The sequence below is a fragment of the Monodelphis domestica genome, chromosome 8 (assembly GCF_027887165.1).
Source record: "Monodelphis domestica isolate mMonDom1 chromosome 8, mMonDom1.pri, whole genome shotgun sequence".
NCBI lineage: Eukaryota > Metazoa > Chordata > Mammalia > Didelphimorphia > Didelphidae > Monodelphis > Monodelphis domestica.
The window spans coordinates 135245183-135267132 of record NC_077234.1 but is presented as its reverse complement, the minus strand read 5'-3'; the positions used below and the strand labels follow the sequence as shown (position 1 = coordinate 135267132).

Below are 21950 nucleotides of genomic sequence, written 5' to 3'. Positions count from 1 at the left end.
GAAGCGCTCAAATCCTGGCTCAGCAAGACCCTCGAGCCTATGTGAGTATCCGGGGATTGTCTTCCCGGGGAGGGGGGGGGGTGACCGAAAGACACGCGTGACTGTGTGTATACGTACGTACGTACATAGACATCCACCGTACACAGAGATATCTACCGTCGCTCTTCGCTATCTCTTCTTGGCTTTTGTGGGTGTATGTTGGGGGGTGTACAGGAGGAGGGGTAGTTGAGACCAGGTCCGGGGCTTCTGGCACCTAGCTACTTTCCACTCCCACCCGTGGCCCATGTGACCCCGGAGGTTTCGAACTGTCTCCTAACTAAGCCCCGCGATTCCGTTCCGGTCCCTCCTCCGCGGTGTCTCTCCCGTTATTACTGCCCTCCCCTTCCCCCGCTACATGGAGCCACCCTCTCTTCTCCCGGTTAGCCATCTCTCGAGTTTCCTGCCCTGCGTGGGGAATTGGAGCTCACCTGTCATCATTTCCCCTCCCCCCAACCGTTGCATACTGATGTCCTGACTGATTAGGATCCTTAACTCTAGTGCCAGGGCAGGGGGAGAGTGTTTTTGTTCTATTACGGGGTTGTCATCCTTCCTCAGATTAGCAATTATGCCTGCTGAAAGGCCACGTCTTCCATTTGCCATTGACCCCTCCTTTTTTCTTGGATAGCAGATGTAACAGGTAGGTGATTCTAAGGTACATCCGTACATCTTCTTGAGAAGATCTCATTTTTCAAATTTCTCGCCTATTGATGTTCTCTGCAATTTTCTTTCCCTCTCTCCCAAATGTCCAACCTGTAGGTTTCCTGAAACATAAAAATCATCTGATCTCCATTGACATGGAGGAAGTGTATGGCTGTTAAATTTGGGGTAGGAAAATATGGGTAGTGGGTGTTTTGAAAGTGCTGGCTTATTTTTAGGTTAAGAAAGAAAGATTAAATTTAAGAAACATTTTAATGATATCTCATTTAAAAACCTAAAAGGGAGAGAGACTGCAGACATTGGAGAAACTGTTTTTATCCAAATTGTCAGTGCTGGGTTAAAAAGTATTTTCCAGTGTCGTCCTCTGCAGGATACTTGATTTTTTTTTTCTGGGCAAATGTTGACAATATTGGCCTGAATAATGAGGTCTCTTAAACATTAGATATTTTTAGTGTTTTGTTTTTCTTTAGCAGAGTATTTGATTTTTGAAAGATAAAACATCTTTTAGTTTATTCACTCTAAACTTTTGTGATTCTAATATTTAGTACCTATTTCACATATTTATACACAGCACTGTTCTGGAACTGGTATCCTAAATAAAGCATGGCAGTTAATATAGTGGTCTGGAGTGCAACATATAAACATAACTAATGTTAAAAAATGATTTAGAAAAGGTACCAACTTAAATACCGATTGCAGTGCAGTTTTCAAGTCTTATATTGCCTTGTATCCTGTCAGCCTTACAAACTTGCCCCTCTTTCTGACTTAGTAGAAGACAAAATTATTAACTACCTGTTTTATGTATATCCATACTTTTTTTCTTAAGTCTCTGAATTTATATTTTCTAAATGTCTCCTCTTAGCTCCTCTTAAGCCTCCAAGCTTTGCTGTTTTTATTAATAGCTGTAATGTGTTTAGTGTTTACTAGTGATTACTTTTATACACTTTAAAGCCGCTACCAAAATTCCTTATCATTTCCTCTTATTGATCCTTTTTTATTTGATGTCTTGTTCATTTGTTCTTTTATACTGGTGGTTGTCTATTCATCTTTATTAAGATGTCTCCAGATACCTTTTAATATATTTATGTGTGTGCCTACATATGTGTTGATAGGTATTATGCATTTCATCTAGGTTTATGTCTCAACTTTGGAAGAAAAGAATTTTAAAACAAAATCCAAGATTGGGAGGCTTGCTTTAGAGTTTGGACTCTCTGAGAAGCATATGTTACACTATTAGTACAGGCTTAATTTGAAAATAAAATATAAAGTTTCTGTTATCTGATTTACATTCTGTTTGGGTATGGTGGTTGAGAGAGAGAGAGAGAGAGAGAGAGAGAGAGAGAGAGAGAGAGAGAGAGAGAGAGAGAGAGAGAGAGAGAGATTGAGTGTGTGTAGAACCAACTTGTAAGTTATTTGAAAATTCTAGGTTGAATTTGGATTTTTGAAATGCTTATTATTAAACTTCCATTTTTACTTTTTTTATTGCTGTAATTAACCTCATTTTATTTTATACATTTTCCAAGGGGTTAGTTGTTTTTTTTTTGCCTTTTATTGCTATTTAATTTCCCATATAGTAGCCTGAAAAACAACAGACAATTTCTTGGGGGGAAAATGCTGGGAAATGTTATCTCCCCATAACACCTAGATTTTTTAAAAAGTAATTTTAAATCCGAGGCTTTTTCTATTCAGAATTTTTCTTAACAGAATTAAAAAAATGTTTTTTCCAATTGTTCATATAATATCCAAATATATCATATCTGATAATTTCATAATTTTAAAGCTGAGACCTTTAAAAAGATTATTTCTGTTCTTCATTTTTCAGATGAAGAATGGAAATACAGAGAGGTTCAGTGACTTGTTCAGGTTCAAAACTAGCTTTGTGATAGAACCTGGACCTCTTGACTCTCCTATATGATGCTGCTTAATGCTTGTGGATTGTTGGCAAATCCTGATTTAAGAAAAAAATCAAGTTGAGATTAGCAAGTATTACAATGAAAAGGAGTGAAAGGTTTTAGTAGATTGTAAATTCAATTTATATTGAGTGTGTCATGACAATCAAAAAAATTGATGGCAAACCTTGACTGCTTTTATAGAAGCACAGTGACTAGTATATTTATGATGTTCAGTTTTCAGGTTAATTTTAGGAAGAATTTTGCAAAACTAGCATATAAACGTAAAATAGTCCTGGAGACCATAATTTAGAAAAAGTTCAAGGAACTTTGAATGTTTAGTTTGGAAAAGAAAAAAACTTAGAACGTTATTATCTATCTTTAAGTATTTTTAGGGCTGTCATACCAAGGTAGACTTAATCTGTTTGGCCTTAGAGGAAAGAACCAGGAAGTTGGGTCAACATAAAGAATTCCTAACAGTCATCCAAAAATGGAATGGACTGGCCCTGGAGGTAGTGGATTGCTCTCTCCTAGAGGTTTACACGTGAATTCTGTATGGCCATTGGCATATATAATAGGGATTCCTGCTTAGGTTAGATTTTAACCTCAAGAAGATGTATAAAGACATTAGTTTTTTTCCTTCCCTTCTTGTTTCTACAACTTTACCACCATGCAATTGCCTTCCATCTAAATTCAATTCAACAGACATTTAATGTGTACTATAAAGTACCTGACCTCAAATTATCTTTAAGAATATATCAATTCCACACCTTAAATATCTGTCATCTTCCACTCACACTTCCATTACTTTAGTTCATGCCCTTAACACCCCTCACCTCAACTGAATGTAATTATTAACCACCTAATTAATGTTGCTTCAATTATCTTTTTTTCAATCCCATCTTCCTCTGCTTAACATTAAGTAATTTTCTTCCAAAAACACAGGTCCAACAGTATTTCTCCTGGATCCATAAACTCCACTGGTTTCCATTTACTTTTAGGATTAAATATAGTAGACCCCTCTTGGCATTTTAAAACTCCTCACATTTTGGATCCCAATTTACTTTTGGTCCTTGCTAATTATTACTGTCTTTCTAGTACTGTGATTCAGCCACCTTGGTTTTGTTATTCCTCAATGCGCCTGACTTCTCTCTCGTCTTTGCACAGGTTGTCCCCTCTGCCTGGAATGCATTCTTGTTTTTCACTTCTCTCTTAGAATCCTAGTTTCCTTCAAAGCTCACTTCCATTGTCACTTTTTATATGAGGCATTTCCTAATTTTTTAGCCTCTCTCAAATTACCTTGTATTTATTTTGGGTATATTTTGCAACTGCATGTATGTATATATGTTGTCTTCCCCCAATAAATAAGCTTGTGGTCAGAGGTTGTTTAAGTTATATCTTTGTATCTCTAGCATCTAGCAGAATGCCTGGCATAGAGTAATAGATTAATTGATTTTGACTCTATTTAAGGAAACAACAGAGAATGGACTATATAGTGTTTAGTATGGTGGTTAGTCTGCAAAAGACGTTATCAAGTAACAATTGTAATAGCAGAGATAATCCTTATTTCCAAGGTTTGTCCTTTTTCTTTGTATGATAGAGTGGATAGAATGCTAGATATGGGGTGAGAAGGACTCAAGTTCAAATTAGGCCTCAGTTTCTAGCTGTGAGATTCTGGGCAAGTTACTAAACTCTATATCCATTTCCTCAATGTAAAATGAGGATGATAGTAGCATCTACCTTGAATGATTGATGAAATAATATTTGTAATGTGCTTGAATTAAATAATATTTGTAAAGTGCTTAAAGGTACTTGCTAGCTATGAGGTAGTACATGCTTATTCCTTTTTCTTCCCATAGACTACTTACTGTATGTATAAAAGTGCTTAGCACAGTACCTGTCACAAAGTATATGCTTAATAAAAATTTGTTCTGCCTTCCCTTCCATCTTTTCTGGGACTTGGCTACATTATGTTTTTTAATTTCTCCATTCTTTTTCAGTATGTACTCAAGTCTTTGTCACAAGATAAGAACATTTATTTAGCTTATTACTTCATTTGTTCATTTATCTACCTATCTTTTAAAAATGCTTTTATTGATTTTTTTTACATCATCATAGTTTTTCCCAGTATCCTCCTCCCTTCTCCAGAGAGCCATCTCTTATAGCTAAAATACTGTTTTAAAATAGTATTTTTAAAAGACAAAGCAGGAGAAAAGGAAGAGGGAAAAAAATCAGCCCAGCTGATAGTTGTTCCACGGTTTCAGATTTTTTTCAAGGTACCTGTGAACTTTTTCACCCCTACTCCCATGAAGGGAATTGTTTGGAGTATCCTCTCATGCTTGATCTTTAAAATTTTGTTACATTTATGTTTGATGTGTGTGTGTGTGTGTGTGTGTGTGTGTGTGTGTGTGTGTGTGTTTAATTTACATTGTTGTAGTCATTATGCATATGGATTTTTTTGTCTGCTTCATTATGCAATACTTTATGTGGGTTTTTCATGGTCCATAACTGTAACTTTTCATGGGTCTATAACTATCACATAAATAATTTCTTATAGCAAAGTAATATTTGATTACATTAATTTACCACAGTTTGTTTAGCCCTTCCCCAATCAGTGGACATCTACTTTGTTTCTTTGCTATCAGAAAAAAGCACTGCTATAAATATTTCGGTGTATTTGACAATTCTTCTTGGCTTCTTTAAGGGTATAAACCCACTAATGGGAGTCTCTGGGTTATAGAGTAATGACATTTTAGTTACTTTATTTGCATAATTCCAAATTGCTTTTCAAAATGGTTGTATCATTTCACAGCTTCACCAATAATGTATTAGTGTGCATATCATCCCATAGTGTGCCTATCATCCCACAAACCCGTCACCATTGACTATTGACTTTTTTGTGTCTTTGCCATTTTTCAGGGTATGACAGGCAAAGACCTTAGGTTTGTTTTGATTTGCATTTCTCTTAGTTTTTTTTTTTTAAACCCTTACCTTCCTTCTTGGAGTCAATACTATGTATTGGCTCCAAGGCAGAAGAGTGGTAAGGGCTAGGCAGTGGGGGTCAAGTGACTTGCCCAGGGTCACACAGCTGTGTGTCTGAGGCCAGATTTGAACCTAGGACCTCCCATTTCTAGGCCTGGCTCTCAATCCACTGAGCTACCCAGCTGCCCCCGATTTGCATTTCTCTTATTAATGATTGGAGCATTCTATCTTATGGTTGTGAATATTTTGCAGTTCTTCTTTTGAGAACTTTGTTCATTTTCCATGACCACTTGACTATTAAAAAGGACTTTTAGTCTTACATATTTATTAATTACATGCATATACATAATTATTTTTTCCAATTTATATGTACAATTTTTTAACATTAAGTTAAAAAAAATTTTTTTTTGAGTTCTAAATTACTCCCTTCCTCCTCCCCCTCATTGAGAAGGCAAGTAATTTGATTCAGGTTATACATGTACAGTAAGGTAAAAGATTTCCCTATTAGTCATGTTGTGAAAGAAAATTTATTAAAAAGGAAAAAGAAAAAATAATGTTAAAAAGTATACTGTGATTTAAGTTCATATTTCCTCAGTTCTTTCCCTGGAGAAGGATAGCATTTTTCAAAACAAGTCAAAATTGTCTAATTACTTCATTATATTGTTGAGACTACATAAAGCATTTACAGTTGATCATCCCACAAATATTGCTTTTAATTGTGTATTACATTCTCCAGATTCTGCTCACTTTGCAGCAGTTCATGAAAAATTTTCTAGGTTTTTCTGAGAGTATCTTATTATTCTTATGGCACAATAATATTCCATCACAATGATATACACCACAACTTATTCAAGCCATTCTTCAGTTAATGGGCATCCCTTCAGTTCCAATTCTTTGTCACCATAAAAAGAGCTGCTATAAATGTTATTATTGTACATACAGGTGCTTTTCCTTTTTTAAACTCTTTAGGATTGGGGGTATGCACAGTTTTATAGCCTTTTGTGCATAATTCTAAATTGTTTTCAGGAATGCTTGTATTAGTTCACAACTCCACCAGCAGGGCATTTGTGTCTGAATTTCTTTCTGTATCCTCTCTCCAACATTTATAATTTTTCTTTCCTGACTATTAGCCAGTCTTAAATGTGAGTAGTGGTACCTCAAGGGTCGTTTTAATTTGAATTACTTAAAAATCTTGGACACCAAACTCTGAATTAGTTTGATATTAAAAAATTTCCCTCCCCCCATTTCACCACTTTCCTTCTAAGTGCATTAATTTTGACTGTTCAGAAGCTCTTCATTTTCATGTAATCAAAATTAATCATTTTATCTATTATAATTATTTCTTATTTGGTTAAGAACATATCTACATATAACCGAGAAGAATATGATCTTCTTCTCTTACAATGTTTTTATAATTTGTTGTTGAAAATGAAGGTTGTCTATCCTTTTGGAATATATTGTAAGTGTGGTCTATGCCTTGATAGACCGCTTTCCTGTTTTCCAAACAGTTGTGTTTTTTTTTTAATCAAATATAACATTTTTTCCTAGATGATTTTTGTTTTCCATTTTATCAAACAATGGGGTTATTGTTTCTGATTCTCCCTTGTCTAGTCTGTTTCATTGATTCATCTCTTCTAACCAATGCCAAGGTGGTTTTGATATCTACGCCTTTATGATATATTTTGAATTCTGAAAGTATTTTCTCCTCTTTATTCCTAATGATTTTCATCATTTTACTTGATATTCTGGATATTATATTTTTCCAAATGAATTTTGTGTTTTCTTATCAAATTTTGTAAAGTATGCCCTTGGTGTAATTTGATTTGTATAGCATTTAAAAGCATAACTTACTTTTGGTAGTATGGCTGTTTTTAAATTTTTTTTTGGCATAACAGAAGCATAAGCACTGAATATTCCTCAACTATTTTAAGTTTTTTATTTCTTCAGTGAGCACTTTGTTATTGAATACATACAAATCTTGTGTGCTTTCATGGATTGATCCCTAGAAGTCATATATATTTTCTAGTTGCTTAGAATGAGACTTGACTTTCTTGCACATTTTGTTGTTATGATATACAAATACAGTTGATTTTTGAGGGTTTATTTTGTAGCCTGCAACTTTGCTAATTATCTCATTTGCTGATTGCCTGGGATTTTCTGAGTGCAGTATCAGCAAATAAGGTTAGTTTTATCTACAGTTTTCCTATCTTTGTAGTTTCTTTCCCTTGTCTTATTGCTGTCTCTAGCATTTACAGAACTATATAGTATAAGTGGGGAACTTAAAAGTTACATTTTTCTTTATCTTACTGCTCAACTTTGTTGTATGAAGGCTAGTTGTACTACAATATCTTCACTTCCTTATTATTCTAAAACTTTTCAGATGTCCACCCAAAGCACCTTAAAGTTCTGGGAGTATTTTTCTCTAAGTATTAAATTTTGAGTTGGAAATGACCTTTGAGGTAATCTAATCTTATGGTCTGCAAAGTAGGGTATGGCTTGACCCCCAAAGAATGTGTGGTTAATCAGTCAGAGATGGGAAAAAATATTGCATCCTGGCCTCCTATGATGATTGTAAGATTTCAGGAGCACACTTATTTTCATTATCCTTTTTTACCCCTCACCAGAGTCCTTCTCTTCATTATGAAAGTTAATAACACCCTCCTCCTCCCACCAGGATTTTAGCCCTTAGGCCAGTTATAAGGTAAATCATCTTGTGAAGGTGGTCAGTGACTAGTAAAAGCCCTTATCTTTCCTTCATTTTGAGAGGATCACACAGGAAGAGCAAGCATGAGTAGCTTGCATTATGTGTCAGAGATATTTTAATTATATTATCTTTCCCTTAGACCTACCCCCTCCTAAATTTCCCTATTTCTCTTTAGGGTGTCATCTTGACTCTTCATTCTTATTTCATCTATCCATTAATTTGCCGAGTCTGGCCATTTCTACCTCTCCAGATCTCTCTCAAATTTGACACCTTCTATCTATTCACACAGACACTATTCTAATTTAGGCCCTTGTTTTCTATCTTACCTGAATTATTGTAATAGCAATCAGTCAACAAATACCTATTAAACACTTTTGAAGAAATTACTACTCATATTGAGTTTATTTTTAATGGGGAAGAAAAGTACATATAAAAATACAACTTAAATATAAAATTAATAAACGCAAAATGTACTAAGTAGCTAAGCACCATGTAGTTTAGAAGGGAAGACATTAGCAAATTGCAGGAATCAGGAGAAGTTTCATGTAGAAGATGGTACTTGAGCTGCATTTTAAAGGAAGCCAGGGACTGTGATTTGGAGGTAATGAGGAAGTTCATTTAAGGCAAAGGGGATAGCTAGTATAAAAGTGTGGGAATTGGAATACCCTGTGTGAGAATATTGAGAGAATTGGTTTGGCTTCATTGTGGGGATGTGATGGCAATATAACTGTCCAGTGAAATTAATTGGAAAGATAGGTTGGGATTCGCGATGTCTCTTTAACACATCTCACTTCAGTTCCTCTTATAAATAGCTGTCAAGGTTAGATGATGTCTAGTCAGTTAGCTCCCTTATTGACTCTAGGATATTTGTGATGTATATAATTATTAGTACAGTGGTACATATGCAAACTTTGTGAACAATTAAATATAAATATTTAAGGTATACTTAGTTTTTTTTACTAGTAACGGTATGTGATCAGAACAGTTTGGAGAACACTGATCTGGCTTCTATCCCTCTCCCTCTACATATGTATCCTCTATAACAGTGATGGTGAACCTATGGCATGTGTGCCAAAGATGGCACATAGAGTGCTCTCTGTGGGCATGCCCTCCTCCCCTAGTTCATTACTAGAAAGGCAGAGGGACTTGGGCAGAGCTGCTCCCCTCCCCCTCTCCACTGTGCCTGAGGATATTTTTTCATATCATCCTCCTCTCAGCCCAGAAGCCCAGTGGGAGCATTTTCTCCCTCCCCTTTGTGGGGTGGTGGATGAGGAGAACTGGGCTCAGCATGTAGTCTTTAAAAGGTTCGCCATCACTGCCCTATAACATTTCTCATGAATAATCCTGTGTATTAACATCTCTAGTGATAGCTAAGAAGATAACATCTTCCTAGATAAAGGTATTAACTGCTTACTATGTGCTATATGTCTAAATAGGTTGCAAAGGATCTTCTGTTGTTCTGCATTTAGGTTAAAAAAAAAAAACATCAGCTTCCCAAATGGAGTCTTGGAATAGCATGATACCTCAATCTTTAAACTTTAGTGTTTCCCAATTACTTCCAGGATAAAATATAAAGTCTTAAAAGATATTTAAAGCTCTGTACTTTCTGGCCCCTTCCCACCTTTCTAGGCCATTTTACTTCTTTTCATGAATTCTCTGATCCAGGTATAGCTTTATTTGCTATAGATTGGTCATTGTAGCTGCTATTCCATATCATAGTTCTGCACTTTTTTACTTTGGTTATTCCTCATGGTTAGTGCTCTTCTTCCTCACTTCCCACTCTTAGTATCCTTGCCTTTTTTTCCCCCTTAGATCAGCTCAAATCCTGTCTTCTTTAGGAGGGTTTTCCGTCTTCCCAGCTTCTAGTGTCTTCCCCTAAACGAATAATCTTCATTTATTTAGTGTCTGTATCTTGTATATACCTAATCACATGCTTCTCCTTAGAATATGAGCTGCTCATTTTCCTAAGGGAGTATCTGCCCTCCAGGGCAGAGGTTGTTTTTTTCTCTTCTTTGTGTCTCAGGCATTTAGCACAGTGCCTGACATAATAAAAATACCTAACAATGCTTGTTGACTGAAAAGAGAAAACTTGGGGCTTTGGAGGAGAGTGATTGCTTTTTTAATGTATTTTAAGAGCTGTCATGTTCAGGAGAAGAAATTTTAACTTACTCTGGTGCAAGAGGGCAGAATCAAATAAATGGATGGAAATAACATGGTTAGATTTTGACTTGATTTTTAAAAATTGATTTTTTTGTTTGTTTTTATGTCATCACCACTCCCTGAAATACCCTTCTCCCCATTATCCAGCTTTTTAAACAGAGTAAAAAAAGAAGGAAACAGAAATTCAATAAAATTAAGCAACAGATATTTTCCCAGGGTATGCAGTACTTCACATCAGTACTTCACATTCATATGTGAATTCACATATGAGCAAAGAAAGAAGGAAGATGAATTTTCTCATCATCTCATTTCAATCTGCTAGAGATACTAAAGGTGTTGGGATCAAGTGTACATGGTAGTGTGATGATCTTAGCAGAGAAAAGGAAGACCTCTGTTCAGATTCTACCTCAGATACTTATAGCTATATATATGTGATTCTGATATATATGTCATTTGTCCTTTGCTCCAAATTTCAGTTTTCTCATTTATAAAATAGGGATGATATGAGTACATACCTGATAAGGGAGAGTTACAGTGAAGTTCAAATAAGATAATATAAAGGCATTTTGCTTTTACATTTAAAGCACTTTGCAAACTTTAAAAGAATTACCAAAAAAAACCTTATAAAAGTATTATTATTACTTGGTCTTTCTGAATTTAGATTATACTTGGCACTCATATTTTTTTACATTTTCCAAGGTTTTTTTCCCCCAATATTTAATGCCCTCTTTTTTTTTAAAGCAAAGTTAGGATAATGATCATGTATCTCATTTCTCAATAAAAGCTCAAATTGCAAAACCTGTGATGTGGGAGAAAGACTTTTTATTAGGAACAAGTACTTAAGTGAAAATAATTTATTTTAGTTTATTGTGAATTCTATAATAAGTTTAGTTTTTAAAAGTTAGTATATATTTAAAACTTTAAGTGAATAAAAATAATTATGAAGTGGAGTTGCATGATGGCTAGAGGCTTAGCTTTGGAGGCTTGTGCCATCAAGCCCTGCTCCTGACATACAATAGCTGGATGGCCAAGGGCAAAAAATTCAACCTCACTGTTTCTATAGATGGCTTTTTAAGAGTAGAGTTAAGAGGCAGCAAGGTGCTCAGTAGATAGAGAGCCAAACCTAGAGATGGGAGGGCCTGGATTCAAATAGGGCCTCACATACTCCCTGACTGTGTGACCTGGGCAAGTCACTTAACCCCTATTGCCTAGCCTTTACCACTCTTCTGCCTTGGAACTGTATTGATTCTAAGACAGAAAGTAAGGGTTTAAAAAAAAAGAAAAGAGGGAATGATTGTTGTTCCACATCAACATTGGAAGGTTAATAAAATGGGCCTGGATCAAAAATTAAAAGTAAATTTTAGTTTAGAAATAACTTAGTTATAGTCTTTTTTTTTGTCTTTTCTGAATTTGTGTAAACATTTTTCTTTTAATTTTGTTTTTAGTTCTTTTTTCTTTTAATTCTTTTTAGTATCTTATTTTTAGCTACCTACAATTCAAATAAACTATTTTACCTTTTGCAGTTGCCTAAATTCTGTTCGGTTAAAAATTCACCTCCCAACCATAGCTATGAAAGACATTCATCTGGTTATTTTCTAATTTAAGGTATAGGCTATAACATATTAAGGTAATGTATCCATTTTGAATTTGTGGGATATGATATAAATTATTTGCCTAAATCTGATTACAAGACTACTTTCTCACTTTTTCAAGCAATTTTTATCAAATAGAGATTTCTTTCCTAGAGGATTTTTGTTTACTGGTTTATCATACATTTAGTTGAGTTTAATATATTAAATTTTTTTAATATGTTCTGTTCTACTAATGTGATTTTCTCTTTCATCTGGAAGTGTGCTGTTTTTCTTCATTTGTACCTTTAAAAAATCATTTTAGATGATTTACTCCAAATGAATTTTGTTAATTTTGTCTAGATTCCCTTCAGAGTTTGATCATTTATAGTAAAAAATCTGCCAATTAATTTAGGCAGTAAGTTAGAGAAATGTTCCATTTTGAATTGCAGTTATTGTGAACTTATTGGGATAATTTTTATTAAACTTAGCCCTCCATTCATACTCTAAACTCAACACAAAAATATATAAGAAAGCAACCATTGCCCTGTTACTGCTTCATCATTATCACTGTGATCACCATCTTTTTATTCCTGGTAAGAAATTGTCAGAGTAGTGGAAAAAACCTGTGATATTCATGAATGCCTCTGGGACATACTATTTGAGGTGGTATGACATTTTGGAAATAGTGAGTTAGTACCTGATATTTCCTTGAATAGAAAAATAATTATTTGTTGTAGAAAATACATACGAAAGTAATTATTTTGTTTTAATAGATTTTGACCTATATTGCAGAGTTATTTAAGAAGTAGGAGAAAGTAGATTATTATATAGTAGGCGTCTTGGGTAGTAGATCCTTTAACTAGTATGCTTATGTTAATATGCAAATTGTCAATGTGAAAGGAACTTTTGAAGCAAATTTTGAACTAGAAGTAAAGTATGTAACCAAAGCTCTAAATATTTAAAACATCTTAAGTGAGAATAGAATATATGTTCTCCACGCTTGGACTAAGAAACCCAGGGATCAAGGAAAAGTTTCTGTCTTAACCTTTAAAAGAAGAGGAAGCAATAGAAAAGTTGAAAGAACCAGAGGTCAACATAATATAGTTGAAAGAACAGATGGTAACTATTAACTCCTGGTCACACGGTTAATGTGAGAAGTGGGACTAGCATGTAGATACTTTTGACTGCTTTCCTAACTCATTTTTGTGCAACTTCCAAGAAAGACTGAAGAAGTTGGACTTTTAGCTTAGAGATTAGGATATATAGGATACATGAAGCATATATATTTATTTAACTGTACTTATTTTCTCTTATAACTGGTAATTGAAAAGGTTACTGGGAAACTGCAGATTGTAGGATATTAAACAGCTCATTTCTTTCATATTTTGGAATGGAGACTGAGCCAGTAAATGAGGAGTCTTAATTGTAGGCTGACTCTTAAGTGACCTATCCTATTATTCCTTGTCCAGAGAACTAGTTTTTTGTTTTAAGGTAAATTTGGGGTCTTCCATAACTGCATTTTCTCTTGATTCTCTTCATTTATCGGCCCAGCCCATTGTCTAAAAATAATAATGAACTAGCTCCAAAAACTACCTGTCCAGTCTAGACAAAAGATTTTCATCATCTACTTTTTTCCAAAACTCTGCCTGGATAGTTAGATTCAAGAGAGTGATTATGTATCTCACTTAAAAGGCTCAGTAGAATTCTGCAACTTGAAGCAAAATGATATTGTTATATATTCAAGTAAGTCTGGAAGACTTTCATCTGTAGCAGAGGTTCTTGATCTGAAGCCTATGAATTTAGAAATAATATTTTGTTAACTGTTGAAATATAATTGGTTTCCTTTGTAAATTTGTACATTTTATTTTATACATTTAAAAACATTCTGAGAAGAGCAAAGGACTTATCAGCGTCAAAGGTTCTGTGATGTGAAAAAGTTAAGAATCTCTCATCTATGGGAATTCCTTTTTCCTTTGGGCTCTCTTAGTCATCTTTCCTATTAGTATACACTTATATTTGCAATAACTTTTGAGTTTTCATTTTATATACTTGGAAGCAATGATTATTTTTATTAATTTTGTAAGTATGGAATGATATGATTAACATATATTTTCAATAGTAGATTGAAAATCTACATCAAATTCTTTCCCATGACTGTCCATTTAAAAACCCAAGTCATGATTATTTGGAGGAGGTGTAACTTGGTTGTGCTGTATTTGGAAAACAGTTGATATAACAAAACTAAATTGTTTAAATACATTTTGTGGGAAGATTGTGGCTGCTAGGACTTCAGAGTTATACCACACTACCGAGAGAAAGAATCATCTCTGGACTTCCTCACCTAGCCAAAGACTTCATAGCAGAATCCCTAGTGTCCTGCAGAGATCCTCAGATAGATGAACTATAGCAGGTTGCAGGTAAAGGATAGAGGAGCCTTCTTAGTCAGTTTTAACATTCTTTGAGCTTCATAGTAACTATTTCCAGCCCAGATCGAGCCTTCTCTGAGGCCCTTGGATGAAAGGGGAGGGTTCTGGTTGGATTTTGCCCTCTATTCTTTGCCATCCTTAGCCTTCCCCAAATAAGTAATTGACTGCTTAAGGCCAGCTCAAGGGATGGCTGTTCTGAGCAGGGCCAGCACAGCACTCTAGACCTGAGCCAAACAGCCTAAGGCTGGCCCAAACCCAAGCACCATCCTGGCAGAGAGAACAGCCTTGCGATGTTCCAGGTCAGGATTGGTGGCTGAAGCCCAGCAAAAAGCCTGAAGTAAAAATCTAGACTGATCTGTTCCAAAACCTGTGCCAGTAGGAACCTGGCATGAGAGTAGCATCTGAGCCCCAGAAGCAAGGGGAAAGGACTTCAGGCAGAGCCTGTAGCAGAGAGAAGGCCTGGAGCATTGTAATAAGAAGGAGTCCCCAGCCAGAACTTAGCACTTGGATTAGCCACAGGGTCCTTTGACAGAAGGATGAACTTTGGCAATATCAGGCAGACCTTGCTTACATCATTCAGTTTTGGAGCTTAATTCAGGTCCATCTTCTAAACTCAGTACCCTCTTCCTCTCCCTCCAAACACATATAACATTCATACAAGTAAAACTGAATAACATGAGGAAATAAATTGGCATGAGAGAAGACCTAGGGATATATCGTCTGGAAGAGAATAATGAACCTACAAGAAGACAGGTAGTGCCTTGAAAAAAAAAAAACGCCTTGGCCCCAGTGACTGTAAAGAGTCCTTGGAAGAAATAAAATGAAATACAGAATAGAAAAGCTGGGAGGAAAGACTGTCATTGAAAAATTGAAGAGATGGTGAAAGACACTGATTCAAGACCTGAATTCCTGAAAACTGGAATAAGCCAAACAAAAAACAACTCATTAAGATAAGAAATTTCAACAGTTTAGATATTCTTTTAGGAAATTTTAAATGAAAACTAGTCACCAAAAAAGAGTTCAAAACCAAGATAGAAAATAAGGATTGCATGAGACTTAGCTACTGCAGCAAGTGAAAAGAGGAGACCTTGGAGTAGTTTAGCAAAATAAATATTGATGTACTTATATTTCCTATATCATTCCATTTTAAATCAGTGATGGTAGTGGTAATAAAATATCTCTTTTCTCCTGGCTTCATCTCTAAATTTCTGAAACAAATGTTACTGGCAAATATAGAAAGAATAATGGAATATTGGAGCAAAACTATTCTTATAGGATGTCAGAATTTTCATAGGAAAGTTCTAGAAATGTTAACTTTCACCCTGAACAAATAATGAAAAAGTTATGGAAACTTAAAAGGACATTTAAGACCAATCTGAAAACTTTCAGTGAAGGTTTTCTTTTTACTTTCTATCTTGCATATCTTATCACTTCTCAGATCCTTTCCATATTTCTCACTGACTTCTCTTTCCACTGCTACTACATGAGATCAATTTCTTACTACTTTGAACTATTGTAGTAGCCTTCTAACAAGTGTCTTTTTAAACTTGTACTCTGTATCCTGTCCAATCTGGTCTTATGCTCTCACAATAACTTTCTTAGAGTTCACTCCTTTGATTAAAATCTCTTTAATGACACATTGTCTCTCTTGTAAAGTACAAATTGCTTAACCTGTCATTCAAGGCTCTCTGTAAACTGAGATGTACCTTTCTATTCTTAAATTACCCTCACAAAATCTTTGATTAAGCCAAAGTGCACTACTTACTGTTTTTTTATGCATTTGCTCTCATCCCTCCCTTCCTTTACCTCTCCACAGAGGGTAGGGAACCAAAAACAAAACTTGTAGTAAAGAAACATAATCAAGAAAAATGAATTTCCATATTAGTTATGTCCACTAATGGGCTTCATTCTGCATATGTCTATATATTCTTTCAGGAGACAGATAGCATTCTTCATTTTTGGTCCTCTTGGAATTAAGATTGAATGGTGCTTTAAACGATATGTAAGAGGGGGCAGCTGGGTGGCTCAGTGGATTGAGAGCCAGGCCTAGAGACGGGAGGGTCCTAGGTTTAAATCTGGCCTCAGTCACTTCCTAGCTGTGTGACCCTGGGCAAATCACTTGACCCCCATTGCCTAGCCCTTACCACTCTTCTGCCTTGGAGCCAATACACAGTATTGACTCCAAGACGGAAGGTAAAGGGTTTAAAAAAGTAAATAAAAGATATGTGAGAATTCAAATGCCACCTTCATGAAACTTTTAACTGTTGGACATCATATAAAACTTTACATTTCTCCTTTGGATTTAATGAATATTAATTGAAGCTTTGTATATATTCTAGCAAGCTACTTGACTGCTTTGATAAAATTTAACTTAGAAACCTGTTCTCTAGAGTTTAGTAAGGTGTGCTTTGAAAATTTACTTAATTTAGACATGACATTAATAAATACTAGGGCACCTCAGTAGTACCATTTAAATGAGTTAACTAAATAAAGTACCTAATAAAATTATAAAGAAACACAGTAATCCCTCACCTATCATGGGAATTTCAGAGACCCCTACAATAGATGAAAATCTGTGAAGTAGCAGTGTTATTATTTATATATATTTTAAGGCTTCATAAAACCTTTCCACTCTCCTATAAACCTTTTTCACAGTCTTCTTAATGCTACTGTCACTAAGCCAGTCAGTGCCCAGGATATAGAACATAGTGCTGTGTTTGGTTGCCTTTTGTTACATCAGCCAATAGTGTGCTGTGTACAATCTCACATTGGCAAACTTGTGCAAGTGGTAGTGGTGTACTGCATTTCCATTGTGTACAGTACAGTAGTCATCTGTAGAATCCCACGAAATAGCAAAAACTGCGATACAGAATTACATTAAAAAAAGACAAAACACCCATGCTACGGTGAAGCCATGATAAATGAGCTGCAATATGGCGAGGGATGATTATATAAAAATTAGCTGTTACTATTATTTATCACATTTGCCAATTAGTGGCTGACTACTATAGACTAGGGAAGGGAATAGGTACAGCCTCTGTTTGGGGTTATATTTTGCCAGTATTTCTAAATTTGGGTTTGCTAGAGTTTCTTTGGTCATAGAATGAAGCAAATATAGGAAAGGGAGAGAAGGGGACATTCTTGCAGTGAGATATCTTGTTTGTAGTGGTTTAATGTTTGTAGGTGCCCTCCTTTTCCCATATTGTTTGTGCTTTGCTTGTCTACCTCCTTTTGGTAGAAGGCAAAGAGTAGGTTTGAACTTTATGTTTTGAATGTCTTGTGTTCCCTGTTGACTATCAGTCCAGAATTCCCAGCACTGACAACACCAATAGAGAATGATGATTTCATCTTTTGGGTTTGGCTGTGACCAGAAACCATTCCATATTCCATTGTATAGAAGATTTATAGTACAATATGACTATCTCACCTTTCTATAAATCCATAATCAGGTTTTTATCCTGTTCTTGTAAGACACTTAAAAAATAGTAATCTAGGCTTTTCTTATACATAATTAAAAAACCCCACAAACTTTGCTTTGTATTGGCTCTTTATGCTATTAATCTTATAGTTATTTCTATTTGTGACATGTACCACGTTGGATAGAGTTCTGGACTTAGAATCAGGAAGATATGGCTTTAAATTCTACCTGCATTGTGTGCTATATACAGATTACGATTTAAGCCTCAGACAACTCTTTAAGGTTAAGTTATAGATATGTTGGGGCCTCAGTATGAGAGAGATTTTTACATGAGAGTTCTCAGGAATGATGTCACAGGGCTTTGACTTGTTTTTGTTAGTATGGAACTACTTTCTAATAATGAATCTTCCTGCTGTCTTCATATGTGTATTAATACTCTTTTTAAGTGTTTGTTGACTAAGGACTTCCTTAATAATTTTCTGTTTTGATTATATACTCAGATTCATGTTAGATATATAACATTCTGAAAGCATATCAAAGGAAACAGGAAGACTAATATTTTATATACTAACTTCCACTCATTCATACTCATAATTGAATGATAAGCACATTGTTGTATATGTAATTGAGTTTTATGTTTGCTGATATTTTTATTCACATACTTATATTAAAAATTCTTTTTTACTTTTAGCTGTGATGCTGACCCATCAGCTCTAGCTAAATATGTCCTTGCTTTGGTAAAAAAGGATAAAAGTGAAAAAGAGCTGAAGGCATTATGTATTGATCAACTGGATGTATTTCTTCAGAAGGGTAAGTGGGAATTATCTCTATTGTAATCACATGAAAATATAGATAGAATATAATTTTAACTAGCAGCAAGTGAAAGCACTACTTTTATCATATCCCCATTGTGCTAACTTGAAATAGTAGGCCATATTATCATCTATATAATGTGAAAGACTAGGCCATATTGTCATGCCAACATTCTTTTTTTAACTTGCTCTTTTTTATTAGTTTTGTAAGAAAATTGCTGAGACTACAAAAGCATTGTCAGTGCTGGCACAATCAATTTATTCCTCTGTAATAATGGATAATTAATTTCTTAGAAGTGTCTCTTAACTTGTAGGTTTTCTAATTTCTCTTTTTTAGAGACGCAGATATTTGTAGAAAAACTTTTTGATGCTGTGAATACGAAGAGCTACCTACCTCCACCTGAACAACCATCATCAGGAAGTCTAAAGGTAGAATTTTTTCAACACCAAGAAAAAGATATAAAAAAGGACGAGGTAGGAATTTGGGTCATATCTTACAAGCTGTTTAAGTTGTCCATATGACATCAGCATTGAATTATATAATTATATTTGCCATATATTGTTGTTTTGGAGGCTAATAGTTGTGTCATTATTATTGTAGGATCAGATTTGCCAAATATCTTTACTCTGCAGTGTTTTTAGATGCATGTAATGAAAACATCTCTTTTTAGTAAAAGAGCCAAAAAGTCAGGCTTAATATCAGACTCATTTAATTTCATACTTAATTTCATACTTTAAAGGATCACTGAATAATACTGAAAAAATACTGTTTCATTTTTTAGGATTTCTCCATTTTATTTACTGCTGCCATTTAACACTAGAATTCTAATAGCCACTTATTAGTGTTTGAGGATTGCAGTGGCAGTAGTAGTAATTCATGGAAATTCTGCTATCATCTGTGTTCAGTCAGAACTATGTTATTAGATTTTTAAAGAAATAATTGGGAGAAAGAAGGGTAACAAGATAGTGGGTATGCCCCTTATTTGGGGTGGAGGGTATAATATTAATGACGACAGAGAGAAAGTGGGACTACTCAACTGCTATTTTGCTTCCATCTTCTCTGTCAAGGAGAATGATCTTCAGACTGGAAAGGATAGAACAAACATGGTTAAAAGGGATTTGGAGCCAAAGATAGGTGAGGAGATAGTGAGAGAGCACCTAGCGACTCTAAATGAGTTCAAGTCTCCTGGCCTGGACGAATTACACCCTAGGGTGCTGAAAGAACTCACAGATGTGATCGCTGAACCGCTGTCGGTGATCTTTGATGAATCGTGGAGAACGGGAGAGGTGCCGCGGGACTGGAGACGGGCAAATGTCCCAATTTTCAAAAAGGGGAAGAAGGTGGATTCCACAAACTACAGACCGGTGAGCTTCATGTTCATCCCAGGCAAAATTATAGAATGGATTTATTAAACAGATGGTTTGAGAACTCTTAGAGAAGTAGTGATCACTATACAAACCAGCATTTAAGTGATACTCCACTAACCTCATTTCTTTTTTGACTAGGTTATAGGATAATGAGAATGCTATAGAAAATATATTATACCTGGATTTCAGCAAGGCATTTGATTAAGTTCCTCATAGTATCCTTATAGCCAAGATGGAGAAATATTATTTGAATGAGAGTACAGTTAGGTGGATTCATAACTGGTTGAATGACTGGACCCAAATGTTTTTTGATTAATTGATTGTCATGAACCTGAAAGGGGAAGTCTTACTTAGTGACTTTCTAAAGAGCTTTGTCTTCTGCCCTGTTCTATTCAACATTTTTGTCAGTGACTTGGATGAAGACATTGGTGATGTGCTTATCAAGTTTGCAGATGACATGAAGCTGGAAGGAAAAAAAAGACTGAGTGGGACATGATACCTATGTAAATATTTTGAAGGGCTTTCATGTAGAAGATAGATTATGTTGTTCCAGGGCACAGAACTAAGCAACAAAAGGTAGAATTTATAGGGAGTTACATTTGGCACATCATAAAGAAACACTTAACAGATAGAGCTGTTAAGTAAGGAAATAGACTTCTCTGTAAGCTTCCCATCACTAGTTGTGTTCAAGCAGGTAAATCATTTGCTGTGCCATGTAAGAGATTCATACTTTTAATTAGACAACTGTAGTCATAATTCTTGAAACTTGGGTTAACTAGTCAACCATTATTGATTTCATTTACATTTGTATCAAAAATGCAGTAGCATACTTTTTGTAATCTTGACCCTTGCAGGTTATAAAGTTTATCTAAGAAGAGCATGAAAATACTTGGTATCTCAAGGAGTCAGTTAAGGGTCTAAGGTAGTTAATCACTAATTGTAAAAACTAAATAGTTGAAAATGCTAGCATGTTTATTGAAAGTTTTCAGTACTAAAGAAGATTTGATTATTTCTATGGTTGGAATTGAAACACATGACTGTAGACCATAATTTTAAAAATTGGTCATTAAATTCCCATTTAAAATAAAATTCCCATTTTAAAATAGCAATTGTGGTAGAATTCCCAAGGTATAACTAACCAAGGTTGCTTCTATTGAATGGGGTGCCATGAGGAATATTGATACTTATTCTTTCTGGGTCCCTGTTTGACCCAAATCTTAAGTGTGAAAGGGATTGTATTAGTCTTCCTTTCAGCTTTCTAAGCAACATCAACTTCAAGTTTTTTATTTTACTTGAATGATATATCCATCTTTAGCTCTAGTGTCTTCTGAACCTTTATATTCAAGCAACATCTATGTGTGACCCTTCTAGTCTGCCTTCATATCAGAAAATTACCTGTGTTAGTCACACACAAAAATTGATGGCCTTTGAGTCTGACTTCACCTTAGTATTGGTTCAAGAATTGGAGGAACACAGGCATATCACTGTACACAAGTAGATGAAATAGATCAATGCCAGTTCATATAGATAAATGTGTGCTCTGGCAGGAGATGAAGTATGGGTAAAAGAAAGAAACAGTACTTAGGTCTGGTTTCTTGCCAAAATGTTGATTTGGTTCCTCTGAATCTGTATTCAGAGATTCCTCCTATGAATCATCATGCCATGTATTCACACTAAGGGATGCTTTCGGCACTTTGAGGTTAGGGAGAGAAATGAGATGATTATATCAAGAAATCAGATGCAGATTTAAGGGGTCAGTGAAAACCCCATTGATGTTATACTTGAGATCTCTGACCACAGTTTGATGACATAGCCATGTTTTGAGAGTGCCGTGTTCTTTCTGTAAAATTGTATGCCAAAACTGTTAGTTACTTTATCTGAACTATTGATGTATCAGTTGCTACTTCATCACCAACTTTTTGGC

At 35.0% G+C, this 21950-nt stretch overlaps 1 protein-coding gene across 19 annotated transcripts in view; it reads left to right on the top strand.

The window, feature by feature from the left end:
• The window catches only part of RBM26 (RNA binding motif protein 26), a 113988-nt gene that overhangs the window by 7031 nt on the left and 85007 nt on the right, over window positions 1-21950 (top strand). For 12 of the 19 annotated variants that reach the window (XR_471536.3, XR_008913949.1, XR_008913948.1 and 9 more), the window contains exons 1-4: window positions 1-41; window positions 18538-18656; window positions 18996-19132; window positions 19727-20023. The exon at window positions 1-41 is cut by the window's left edge. Coding sequence is in view for 13 of the 19 variants with exons in the window: in XM_056807216.1 (XP_056663194.1) it covers window positions 1-41; window positions 18538-18656; window positions 18996-19132; window positions 19727-20023 (594 nt within the window). In the remaining 6 variants the exon portion in view is untranslated. The remainder of the gene's footprint in view (window positions 42-18537; window positions 18657-18995; window positions 19133-19726; window positions 20024-21950) is intronic. The other 7 variants (XM_056807218.1, XM_056807215.1, XM_007501491.3 and 4 more) reach the window with 3 other exon arrangements.